The sequence below is a fragment of the Phlebotomus papatasi genome, chromosome 3, assembly GCF_024763615.1.
Source record: "Phlebotomus papatasi isolate M1 chromosome 3, Ppap_2.1, whole genome shotgun sequence".
Lineage (NCBI taxonomy): Eukaryota > Metazoa > Arthropoda > Insecta > Diptera > Psychodidae > Phlebotomus > Phlebotomus papatasi.
Window position 1 is genome coordinate 65361246 of NC_077224.1, and position 12821 is coordinate 65374066.

The following is a 12821-nucleotide window of genomic DNA, read 5'->3' on the forward strand; positions in this document are numbered from 1 at the left end:
AAATACTCGTAATTCGTAATACTCCAAAGTTTTGCGATAAAAAGAGACAATGGAACTTTTTTTAATGAATATTGTTAGTGTTAATGAGAGCAATAGTGGAAGATAAATCAGACTAATTAAGGATTTATACTTTAGCCGTAGATTACCAATACTGAAATGGGAATATTTGCTTAATCTCCTTTAAGAGCTTCGGTTTAAACATTCCTGACTTTTTTTTTACATATCCTCTTATATGAGAAAACACAATTAAAATGTTCTCATAAAGGAAGGAAAATTAAACACAATAGTGCTCTAAAGTGCTTTGAATGGTAGATAAATAAATAAATTGAGCTTCTTCCAGCAATACTGGAAATTCAAACCAGTATGCTGGCTTTGACCTACATTTCTTTCCTCGAATTATCATGGTACAATCTCATAAGGAGAACATGGAGCTTTTTTCTCTTGGATGTACCAAGAAAGCAAAAAAAAAATCATTTCTCTCATACAAAAACTCATACCATCCATGCGAACTGAATATCTTCCCCAAAATTTACTTGCTCGATTAACCATAGATGGAATTTTCTTCACCCAAATGGATGCATATGTTGTTGAGGTGCGTATTAGGTGAGATTCTTAACAATCTCACCTACTATAATCCTAACAAAATTTCATGTCGTCCGATCGACCTCAAATTTGGCCAAAATGTGTTTCGCCACTTCCTGATTCCGAATATATATGTGGCTAAGTTACGTTCCCGGCCGGCCGGCCGGCTGGCCGGCCGGCCGGCCGGCCGGCCGCTCTTTGGAGCTTAATAGCTCCTAAACTAAAAAAGATATCGACTTGCGGTTTTCGGCAAAGGTTATATATCGGGTGAAAATTGCAACTTGGTGCATAGACCCCCCACCCCCCACCCCTCCTTCCGCCATTTTGAAGACCCCCCTTTTTTTTGTTTTCTCAATAGCTCCGCCCCTATGGCATTCAGCGGACTCAAATTTTAGTATGTTATAGCTGGGCCTTAGAGCTTTCCATCAATACCAAACTTAAGGTCCCCCGACCCCCCTGACCCGAGCTATAAGGGTCCAAAAAAAATTTCTTAAAATGGCCATTACTTCGGTTCTAATTGTCAGAATTTAAAAAGTGAGGGCTTTTTGGAAAGATCTCGTGAAATGCCACCTCCCCTTCTAATATCGCAAGTTCATAAAACCACCGCTAGGGGCGCTTTTTTTAAAAAGAAAATTTTTAAATCTTAAAAGTTAAATAACTCAAAAATTCCATTGTGCATCGGGCTGAAAATTTAGTATGTTGTAGCCGTTGATTATACCTATCAAACAAAAAAAACCTTAAGTCGATCTAAAACCCCTGACCCGAGCTATAAGGGGTCAAAGTTCGAACATTGACCGGCCTCTATCTCCGGTTCTAATTAACATAGCGACCTAAATTTTACCTTTTTGGTTTCGTCTCGATGAGCACTTTCAGATGAAAGTTCAAAAAGTCCCTATAGGTGGCGCTGCGATAACGTCAAAATTCATCGAAATTCAAAGTCACTTTTCTCAAAAACGGCATTGTGCAAGTTAATGAAATTTTAGAGTGTTGTAGTCCAGTCTAGGACGTTTCCAAAATGGTGCGTAAGTGCGCTGTGGTTTCAATAGAACCGGCGATATGAGGGGTCAAAGTTCACGAAATTCAAAAAATCATATCTCCGGTTCTATGTGACCGATTTTGATGAATGAGGGCTTAAACGAAAGATCTCACCAAATGCTACAACTTTCTAGAATATTTGAATTTCGTGGGACCAACACCAGGGGCGCCACAGTCGAAAAACCAATTTCAATATCACATAACCTCAATTATCTCGACTGTCGCTGAACCGATTTTGATGATTACTTCAACATAATTGTAGAGCACATTTGTCTCTACATTTCGTCCATACATCATTTTCTACTCAGACTACGCTATCACTCCGATTTTGCCGTTTAAGTGTGAAAAAATTGATTTTTCCAATAATAACGCTTTGAAATCACTCAGATGCCAATTTGACTGCCTCTACTCCACCAAGACACTTAAAATAGGGGTTTAAATGGAAAGTCCCGCAAAATACAACAATTCTTTGATATAGTTGAAGTTCAACAAATGACTACTTGGGGAACTCTGGATGAAAAAACGAGTTAAGAAACAAAAAACCTCGCTTATCTTGGCTTCTGAGTAATCGATGAGTTCAAGTTCTACGGCAAAATTATAGAGAACATTCTGGTCTACATTTCACCCATATAACACTTTTCTGTCAGTTCATCCAAATCCTTGATATTTTGGTTTAAATACAAAATTTGTATAATTTCACGAATTTGATTCAAGATAACTGAATGGCGTCTCCCAACTTCAGCTCCAAATCGAATTTGCATGCACTCCGAGTTAGCTCACGTTAAGAATCTCACCTACATAAGCCGGTTAGGATTATCTGTCCCTTTTCATACGAGGCCAAAATTTTCCCGGAAAAAATTGTGCAGAAAAAAGGAGGGATGGGTTATGGATGTTTTCCACTTGAAAATACTTACTGAATTTTAGAGAGACTTTTCTTTTTTTTTTCCTTCTAAACCTACACTTGTAAGACACAGTGAATAGCAAGTTGACTCCCCGAAAGATAAACATATTGATGGATATTTGTGAGGAAAGAAAAGAACTCAACATCATTGATATTTTCAACTCAGTGAAGCTTTTTACTGTGAGACAAATCCTCTGGAAAATCTCACGATGACAAACAGGATTTCAAATTTATTTCTATTTTCTACAAAATAACAAATAAAACGAGCATTTTCAATAATTAATGCAGAATATTTTCGGCGGGATGACATTGAATTGCCTCTTGAAATGGGCTAAAATCTATTTGGGTACAACACGCAAAAACATCCAAAATTTATGATATTCAAACAGCCAATAGGAATAGTGTAAAAAAATGATTAGTGATAAACCCAGAAAAGTTTATAGTAGCTGAGATTGTTTTCAGGTAACCCCGGAGTGGCTATTTTATCTATATTTCAATTTATTCAATGCTAACTCCTAAATTTACATTACACTGATTTTGTAAAAAGAACAATATTTCAATATTCAATACGTACATGTCAGTTATTTGGAATGGGATCACCTAAATCCAAAACGATATTGCGAGGCCCTGCCTAAATCAAATTTCTCAAATTTCTCTGCCTAAGTCAAATTTCTGTCAAAAACGCAATTTTTGACGAAAATTGCTCCCAATGTGTAGACGCCTTTAAAGGAAACTGGGGTTTAACGTAATTTAATATATACACTGAGAAAAAAAATAAATGTTAAAACAACTTTTTCCGTCGGATTGAAATTACCCCTTGCGGGATAATCCGAAAAAATCATCCCGATTATACTTTTTAGTCATAGTTGCATGAAATATCCATTCCTACTACCCTTATTTCGCATTCCGTAAAGTCCAAATTATTGCCACATGGTGCGCTAGTAGCGTGTGTCATATTTTTCTTCAGTCAAGCGCTGTCAGTCAGTGAATAAAGTGCAAGTTGCGATGGAGGAGCGTGAAAAAAGTGCTGAAAGGGAAAACCCTGATATTGTAAAGATTGTGGAAGACTGGGGGATCTCCAACAACGGAATTTCCCGTCTTTTAATGTGTGGAATACGCGGACGGGAGCATCTGGAAGCTCTGGATGACGCAACAATAAGCAAAATTTTTTGCGACGACACCCATTTAGGTGATTGCGTGGTTTTTCGAATCAAATTGAGACATTGGAGACTGTGCAATGGGGTAAGTTTTAACGTCAATCATATCTGATAACTTTCTCTTCAATTAACACCTTGAAAATATAATATTAGACGTATTTGCATGTGTTTGAAATAGAAGAAAAGAAAGTCTCGCATCATTTGTATGGCGGTCGCCATTTTGAATTAATCCACTGTGAACAAAATATTAGCCTTATGATGAAAGAGGATAAAACTAACATTTTTCGTCATACCAGATACTCTTTTTAGGGGTAAAAACCTATTTAGCACTATTTAAGATCAATTTTACTTATATTTCGGGGTAAATGTTTGGAAAGAATAAAATAACTGCTCTTTTAAAGTGATATTTACATCTTTTCTAAACTTCCGAATAAAACAATTTTGAAATTATTGATATTTTTTTCAGAGTAATGGTTACTTTTGTGCATAATCTTAAACTATTTTTTTCTCTTTGAAAATGAAACATATTGTTACAATCACAATGCAAGGATTAAATTTTATGTGTTGAATTGTATTATATTTTACTCTCATCTGATTTACTAAACTTCCGTGTCAACTCATTTAATTTTTATTTTCATTCAAATGATTTAGAGTAATTTCTATTTTATATTTTTTAGACTGAAGATTTGGCAAATCCAGAAAATGTTGTGCCACCCCATCAAGTCCCCAATCCAATGCATATTTCTGCCGACTCCAATGCAATGGTCGGAAACTGTAAAGCCTGCCCCCTTAAATGTGGTTCATTGAAGGACTTATTGAAGTCGAGTCTGAAAGGAGAGGCACTTCTAAATAACTATGTGAAGCATAATATGCTTCGTAACTGTGATCAGAATGATCTCATAAGCATTATCATTGATAATCATTTGAGATTTGATTTGAAAATATCACCAAAGGAGCTCAAGGGGTACGCAGCAGAAATAAAAAAATTATTTCCATCTGAAAACGAGGTAAGCTTTACACTGTTTATTAAAAAAAAAAGAAATATAATTATTAGTTTTTTAAACTGAATTCTCATAAACTTCTCACAGGAAATTTATTACGTTCCACGCCCCCCCAAGACTAAGCAGAATCCAAAAGGAAAATTGTTCAACAAATTTAAGAACAATTTGAGGAAATATAAGCAAGCTGTGCAAAATAAGGATGCAGTTGAAGATAGGGAGGAAGATGATAATACCGACAATGGAGAAGCAGTACGAGATATCTCAGGTAAAACCACTAATCAATCACAATTTGTAAACCAGGAGTAGTACCCCCGTTTTATCATCTGTTTCGTCTTCATAGATCTTCTTATGGAAAATGTTGAATGGTTGAAAAGCCACTGCGATCCTTGGGATGAGGTGATTTCCAAGTGGAAAGCAACTTCAGTTTGGAGAGTGGAAAGTATCAAAAAAGATTCTGAGCCATCTCTAGCATTTATACTGGATGCATGGCCAGGCTTCAAAGATCCTCGAGGGTTTGACTTGGTAAGTAAAATTCTTTAACAGTAAAGTGTCAATGTGTTGATATAATATAAATATTTTTTAAACTTTGTTTAAATTACGGAAACAAACTACTGTTCTATTCAGGTGGATATTGATTTTGAGACCATGTTCCCTCAAGTTGAAGAACCTCCCTCTGAGAAATTTGCGCAACTTAAAAAGAAGCTGATACCGCTTTTTGGAATGGAAATCAAAGACAAATACAGTAAAGGACTTCTTAAAAAACTTGGCGATTCAAGCACAAACGAAGGTACACATGAATTTTTAACTATTTCCATTCGTCATGTAATACCACAATTTTTATCAAAATTAATTTCCAACTTTAATTTTTAATTCTTGAGAGAAAAATATAATATGTTTTTTTTTTTTAAATATTTTATAATCAGAGATTTTCATTTTATTTTTTTTGTTGTCGATTTTCATAACTTTATTTGATTTTATAGACTCGCAAGGATGCATTACGAGTTTGCTTATCAACGCTCTAATCCTTCCTGATCGTGAGTGCGGAAACAAGAAGCCCGCAATTGCAGATGCCCAACGTCAGATGGTTTTCCGAGTGAATTCCAGAAAAGAATTGGAGGAACTTATAAGTCAACAGAACAACGATTTGAAAATCATTGCTGTCGGTCAGGATCTCACAGCCATCACTGAAGTGTATGTCAATTGCGGACCAATTTTTTACAAGATGTCATCATACTCAAGAGCCATGGAACTCCTTATAAAGCTGAGTCTTCTACTTCATATTGACTATCCCAGAAAATGCAGATATGCTTGGAAAGTTCTAGAAGGGTTTTGTTTTAGTCATGCTACCGAAAGGGTGTATGACCCAAAAGTACAAAATTTGCTCAATAAGCTCAGTTAAATTGAAACAATATGCATCTTGAATATTTCATCTGCAAGATTCAATTGAAGGAAGAAAATCAGCTTTTTATTCATTTAAGAAAAAATCACAAGACACCAACTGATTATGACTATAAGTGTATGGACCGAAATTGCAATCAAGTCTTCCAAAACTATTTCAGGTATCGTACCCATATTAAAAATCACAATAAGTGCTCAGTATCTGGCAAAATTCGAACTGAAGACTTAACCATTGAAAAGACATACACTAACATACCAAACCAGTCCAATTTAATATGAGATTCAAACCCTCATTATGCAAAACAAGTCGATGAATTAAACCAAATTAGATCTTCAGAATTCAGTACAAAAAACGATCTATTAAACTCGTCTGTATCATCACCATCATGTTCTTATATGTCTGATACGCAAGACTCTGATACACTTAGCTTGCCTATCGTTCAACCAAGTTATATACAGACACACAATCTAAATTTAAAGAATCACAGTTAAAATTTTCATTATCACTACACACAGAAGCAAACATTACACGAAAAAATGTTGTGAAAATTCAAAAAGGAATTAAAGACAATATAGTTGAACCCATTTTGACAGACCTAAGATCTTTTCTCCCATATATATGCTTGTATATATGCAAATAAACAAACAGAATTTCAGACACTTATTAATGGAATTGAAAATGCATTTGAAGTTACCAAGTCTGAATACAGATTTCTAAATCATTTAGAAGAACAGTCTTTGTATAAAAAACCAATTAATTTTATTTTAAATAATGAAATATCCGAAGAAGACGTACGAAATGACAAAATAGATCTGACCAAATTCCAAGGATGTGTTCATTATATCGATTTTCAGTTAAAAAATTTTTTCGAATGTAGGAACAACTTAGAAATTACATTTCAAAACATTAAAAAGTTAAAAGAAGAAGACACTCATAATCATTTTATTAATTTCTACTGTTGGAAAAGGAAAAATGGAACGATTTAGAGATAAAATGGTTTTTCCAATATTTTAAAAATTTTTCATATATCATAAATGAATATATTTCACATTACAGTAAGTTGTTCAGAATTCTGGAAATTATTTTGGAAAATGATACTTTTTATCTTATTATCCGTTCAGTAAAAGTTTCATTTGTCCAAAAATATCAATCATACAAATATCTAAAAGATGAAATTGAATACAGAGTTATAAATCTAGAAAATACTAGTTATTCCGTAGAAGGGATTAAAATCAATGAAAATATATATATTCGATTATTCAACTAAAAAACACGAAATAAATGAAAATGAATTTTCCTGAAAAATGTTGATGTTAAATGAAAAGTTGTGATATTAAAAAAATGAAATGTGATATGAACTTGTGTATTCATCAAAGTTTTTGAAAAAAGAAATAATAAAATACTATAAAACATGTAAAAATGATTTTTTCAATGATGTAGTAATGTTATTTTTACCTTTCAAATCAAAATTCAGGTTTATCCGAAAACCCTAAAAAATGCTGATTCTACCCCAAATATCAAAATTCATATTTATCCGAAAAACCGAAAAAATGTTAATTTTACCCCTAAAATATCAAAATAAAAATTTATCCGAAAATCCGAAAAAAAGTTGTCACTACCCTGAAATATGAGTTATTTTAACATTATAATCATATTACCCCGAAATAGAAGTAATATTAATCCGAAAAAAATGTTAAGTCAAATTCACCCCTAAGAAATGTTACTGATATGATGAAAAAATGTTAAAATTACACTCTTTTTTTTCTCAGTGATAAACAAAACAACTGAGGATCTAAATAAAATACTTGCAAGGCCCTGCTTTCTTTATAAATATGCGAAAAAATCGTATATCAATGTAGCCTAACAGCTTAATATAGCCCCATCTCCCCCTACATCTGAGTTATTATCTAGTTATTTTTATATTAATATTTATCAAAATTATAATTATATTAATAGATCTAAAAATGGTTTTAAAAATTATTTTGAGTAAAAATTTTGGAGACCACGAAACTTGTTAAATAAATTAACGACGATGGTCAAAATATTTCTTTTTTTTATTTTAATGATTTTTTTCGTTAAATTCGAGTATTTTGACATGATATAATTTAAAATGTTTCATTTTTAGAAAATTATTTTACAATGTATAAAGGCCATTAGAGGACAAATAAGTTTACCAAAAAAAAAAGAATTAAATTTGGTTAGCAAAAATTAAAATTGGTCAGTGAAATATTGAATTTGATCAATTGGTCAGTAAAAAATCAAAATTCTCTGAAAAATGTATTTAATTTACGCAAATAACATGTAAGATTATTACTAGTATAAATTGGAAAAATATTTATTTTTCCATTTTTCCCATGTTTTCCTTTGCTTTGGGAAACCTAATTATCCATTTCCCAAGTCTCAGAACAAGGAGATCGATACTTCTCTATTCGCGACTTTCCCAAAATTAACTTCCTCTCACCACGAACACTCTGTTGCAGTACCGTTCTAGAGAGTTGTAAGCTGGATAGATTCCACAAATCTAACATGAAAATTTCCCTTATGAACAACATAGAATAGTGATCAAGGGGTGAATAAGTGACTCTCAGATCGACGATCGGCAAAATAGTGCCGATCTGGAGCTAAAAATCTGCAGAACAGTATTATTTTGCTAGGAAATCGACAGATCTGCAGAATTTGTAAATAAAGCGGCAGACCAGCATGAGTTCGGCAGATCGGCATGAGATCGGCAGATTAACATGAGATTAGAAGATCGACATCATTTTAAGAAAAAAAAACTGACATACCGGCATTCAAGTAAGGCATGAACGGCACAATTATATGGGCTTCAGACCTAAAGCCTAGCCAAACGGCTTAACTTGTCCAATTTCTTATCAATCATGATTTTTTTTGGGAAAATTTAACTTAGGATTGTATTATTAAAGATAAATAAGCTATTAGGCTCTCAAAAAGCAATTAAATTGCACGCTATTCAGGATTTTGAGACCTACGGGAACTGAGCTAAACCTCTAGTCTGAAGACCGCTTTACCTATCACTTTGTTGTGATCAAATCAGTTTTCTTGCTGACGAAATTTAATTTTACTACATTTTACATTTTTCAAAACTTTCTTCAAAAATAATGTCAGATTTTTAGAGTATGTTTTCGAATTAATTTTTAACTACGCGGAAATTTCGGCATATAGTTTGCATGTAAACGCCAAAGTCTTATGTATAAAATGTATTACTACAACTTGAATTATTTGTTCCTGTTTTAAGGAGTGTTGCTTGGAACTTTGTAGATAGGTTAACGTTTTTGTTCTGAATAAATAAAAATGAATAAATGAATCAATTAAAATGATTGAAAATATTCACATAACTTAGGGTAATATCTCGGCCGCATTAATTCTCACAATTCTTTGCCTTTCCGGAATTCTTCAAAGGGCTTTGCATGTCATCTCGTACGCAGAAAATTTATATTATTTTTACATTGTATAATCTCTGGACAGTCAGTGTAAAACACTAAAAATTCATGGAAATTTGAGGAACAAAAAAATTGGCCGAAATTGCAAGCTGGCCGAAATTTGGTACAGTTCCCATATTTTAATGCTCGAAGTCAAAGAGAGAGCAGTTATATAAATCATTGATTCTTCATCTTACATTTTATTTAATTCAATCTCCTAAAAGAACTAATTCGCTAATTACCAAATTTTTATTTAGTCATTTTTTTTATTTTTCTGATGACAGAAGATAAATTGGCTATTTCGATTGTAGCGTCGCTAACGATGATTGTTAGAAGTTATATAATGTACACCGAGAAAAATTTGGATGGTATTTTCTACAAATCATGTCTTTAAATTCTACTGCCTCAAAAGATAGTAGAAATTACCATCCACCATAGAAACTTTCCTTTAGAATCCACCATCTTGACATTTTAAAATTTACTATCCTATGGATAGTAAATTCTAACAGCCGGATGGTAAAATCTACTATCCTCATTTAGATTTTACCTTGACCTCTCTTAGATTTTAATATCCGGGAAGTAAATTTTACTGGCCGCATATTAGATGTTAAAATTTAACTGGAAGACAGTAAATTTTAACGGAGGATAGTAATTTGGATTGAAATTACTATCCAAGCCAGTAAAATTTGCCATCCTGCTGTTAGAATGTCATTTTGGAATATCGTGTGTGCCGATGCAACGGTTCCCGATATGCTTTGAAAACATTATAGGAATTCGTGGCGCAGCTGAAAGATGCTGGACTGTCATCACAAAGGTCGCGTGTTCAAATCTCGGCGCAGTCGTCAATTTTCACGCACCAAAATGGCTTGAAATACAGGGAATGTCATCCAGGAAGGGCCCCAAGCCCTCAAACGCCTCAAACAATGGCCAAAAAATCAATGAAAATAAGGAAAAATAAATTTTTCCGACATTTTTCATTCTAATATCCGGCTAGTAAAATTTACTATCCTGCCGGTAAAATTTACCATCCGGCTAGTAAAATTTAATATCCGGGATATTAGAATTTACCATCCGGCTATTAGAATTTACTATCCATGCAATAGATTCTACAATTTTTGACAGTCCAATTTAATATCGCGTTTGCTGGGTGACTTTTTTACTTACCGGCCATTAGAATTTTGTATGGAGGATGGTAAATTTTACCATCCACATTTTTCTCGGTGTACTGAAGAGTTATAACATTTTACAAGAGCTCACTTTATCAACTGCAGGCATTATATTTGAATACTTAGAACGAGAGTTATAGTCACAGACTTTATTTATGAATGTAGCATATCCCGAGTTAGGGCCTTAATAGACTTAGGCTAATCCTCGAGAATGTTTAGCTTGAAAAATTTGGCAGTAAGCACCCTGTCCGAAATTACAAGCAATTCCCCGTGAGCGAAAATAATTATTTACCAATTGGATTTCCGTTGTTTGGCATTTATTCTAAAATTTGCTGTGGCCATTAAATGTCAAATCCTTTAAATCTTTTACTGATTGTCTATCAAAAATATCCCTATGAAAATTGAATATTCATCCATTTCATCGTTTTAATTCAATTAATTTTTCATTTTTATTTCAAATGTGCTCTGTCAGGCATTCTTTTACAGAATATTGAGAAATTTAGATTAAAATTCTATATATGCGAAATTGTATTCAGTTAAAAAGTTTTATGTAATGAATTTGACTATTATGTTCGGAAGCCTTTCTAATTTGTAATTTCTCAAAAACAAAAATACTAAATTATTCTCTTTTGGCAATTTTATATGAAATTGACTTTAGTAATGTATTTTGTTGGTAATCTGAAATATTATATAATTATCAGAAAATCATGCCCTATATTTGCTTCAATCAGTTTAAAATTTTTCAGTGTTTCTCGGGATCCCAATATGAAGATAATAGGAATTCAAAAAAAAAGTTTTCTTTTATCAGCACATCATATTTCTTTAAGTAAAATAATTCAAAATTGATTTACTATAGAACTGAATGACTAATAAGTTTATAACAATTTCTATACATCGGGTAAAAACCCAACACATTTTAAAAAATTGCGTAAGTAGAAATAAATTTATGAAATTTTTGGATTCACATACGGTTCTTTTAGATATTCATTTATTTTACAAAATATTTTACTGTTTTAATTATTACCTAAATCTAAATAAAAGTAATATAGTATTAGTAATATTTTTTCAACGTGGTTTAACAGTGAAAGAAAACCCTATTTCATACACAGAAAAAAAAATCGTAAAATTATTCGTAAATGTTTGTTAATTCCTACGGGATATTACAAAAAGCTCGTCGTAAATTTTTTTTAACTCCCGTCCCTATTCCCTAGGTCGTTGGCAAAATTTTGCCATGTATGACCGCCAATTAACTTGAAAACATGCATCTATATTTTTAAATTGAAACGCTATGTGATTTCAAAAATGTCAAGATTTTTTTAAGAGGTACAATATTTTTGGACGACATCACTGAGGTAATAATATCTCTCACACATAAACTAGAACACCCAGTACGACAACTAGTCGTAAATTATATAACCCACTAAAAATGGTGGTGAAAAAAGTACCAACATTTACTAAATTATATAACCCACTAAAAATTTAGTAAATATTGGAACTTTTTTCACCACCATTGTTCCCAGAATGATCACTTAACGAGTATTTTTTGTTCTTTTAGGAACATTTGTAACGTAAGTGTTTTTAAATTTAAAAAAAGAATGTTCGTAAAATTTTGTAATTTATTCGTCAAGTTTTGTCAGACAAACAAAATAAACCGACAAAGGTTTATAAAAGAAGAAAAAATGCTCGTCAAGTGGTGATGTTTGTAAAAAAGGTACAGATTTTCATGAACTTTTTAGTGAGTTACACGATTTACGAACTTATAGGAACTCACAAACATTTCTGAAAAATTTCACGACTTTTTTTTTCTCTGTAGGGGAGACTGGGGCAAAAAGTCACAAATTGAAAATTTGAAAATTCCATATATTCCAAGATAAAAGAGATTGCGGCTAAAAAAATTTTCCATAGATGGCCTCCATAGACCTTCAAAGTCGTAAGTTTCTTAGAATTCGAACAAGAAATTCAGAAAATAAAAAGTAATGAAAATTTTAGCCCTATTTTTGAAATGTTTTCCTTACAATAGATATCAACTTTGACCTAGTTATTTTCCAAAATTTGATCAACTGGTAAATATTTCCTAAATGATTTGAATTCTTTGAATATGAAACTACTATCTATTTTAGAATTTCACAAAAGTTCTTTT

The 12821-nt window shown here is 32.4% G+C and overlaps 3 protein-coding genes across 3 annotated transcripts in view; all 3 read left to right on the plus strand.

The window, feature by feature from the left end:
- The window catches only part of LOC129805226 (nephrin-like), a 164904-nt gene that overhangs the window by 52778 nt on the left and 99305 nt on the right, over positions 1-12821 (plus strand). The gene's annotated exons all lie outside the window — the stretch shown is intronic.
- LOC129805228 (uncharacterized) lies at positions 3327-5292 on the plus strand. Its single transcript, XM_055853002.1, has 4 exons — positions 3327-3760; positions 4353-4682; positions 4764-4941; positions 5017-5292. The coding sequence occupies exons 1-4, from the start codon at positions 3524-3526 to the stop codon at positions 5214-5216; spliced, it is 945 nt and encodes a 314-aa protein (XP_055708977.1). The 5' UTR covers positions 3327-3523; the 3' UTR covers positions 5217-5292.
- Positions 5307-7125, plus strand: LOC129805230 (uncharacterized). Its single transcript, XM_055853004.1, has 2 exons — positions 5307-5463; positions 5657-7125. Exons 1-2 carry the CDS (start codon positions 5322-5324, stop codon positions 6073-6075), a joined length of 561 nt encoding a protein of 186 aa, XP_055708979.1. The 5' UTR covers positions 5307-5321; the 3' UTR covers positions 6076-7125.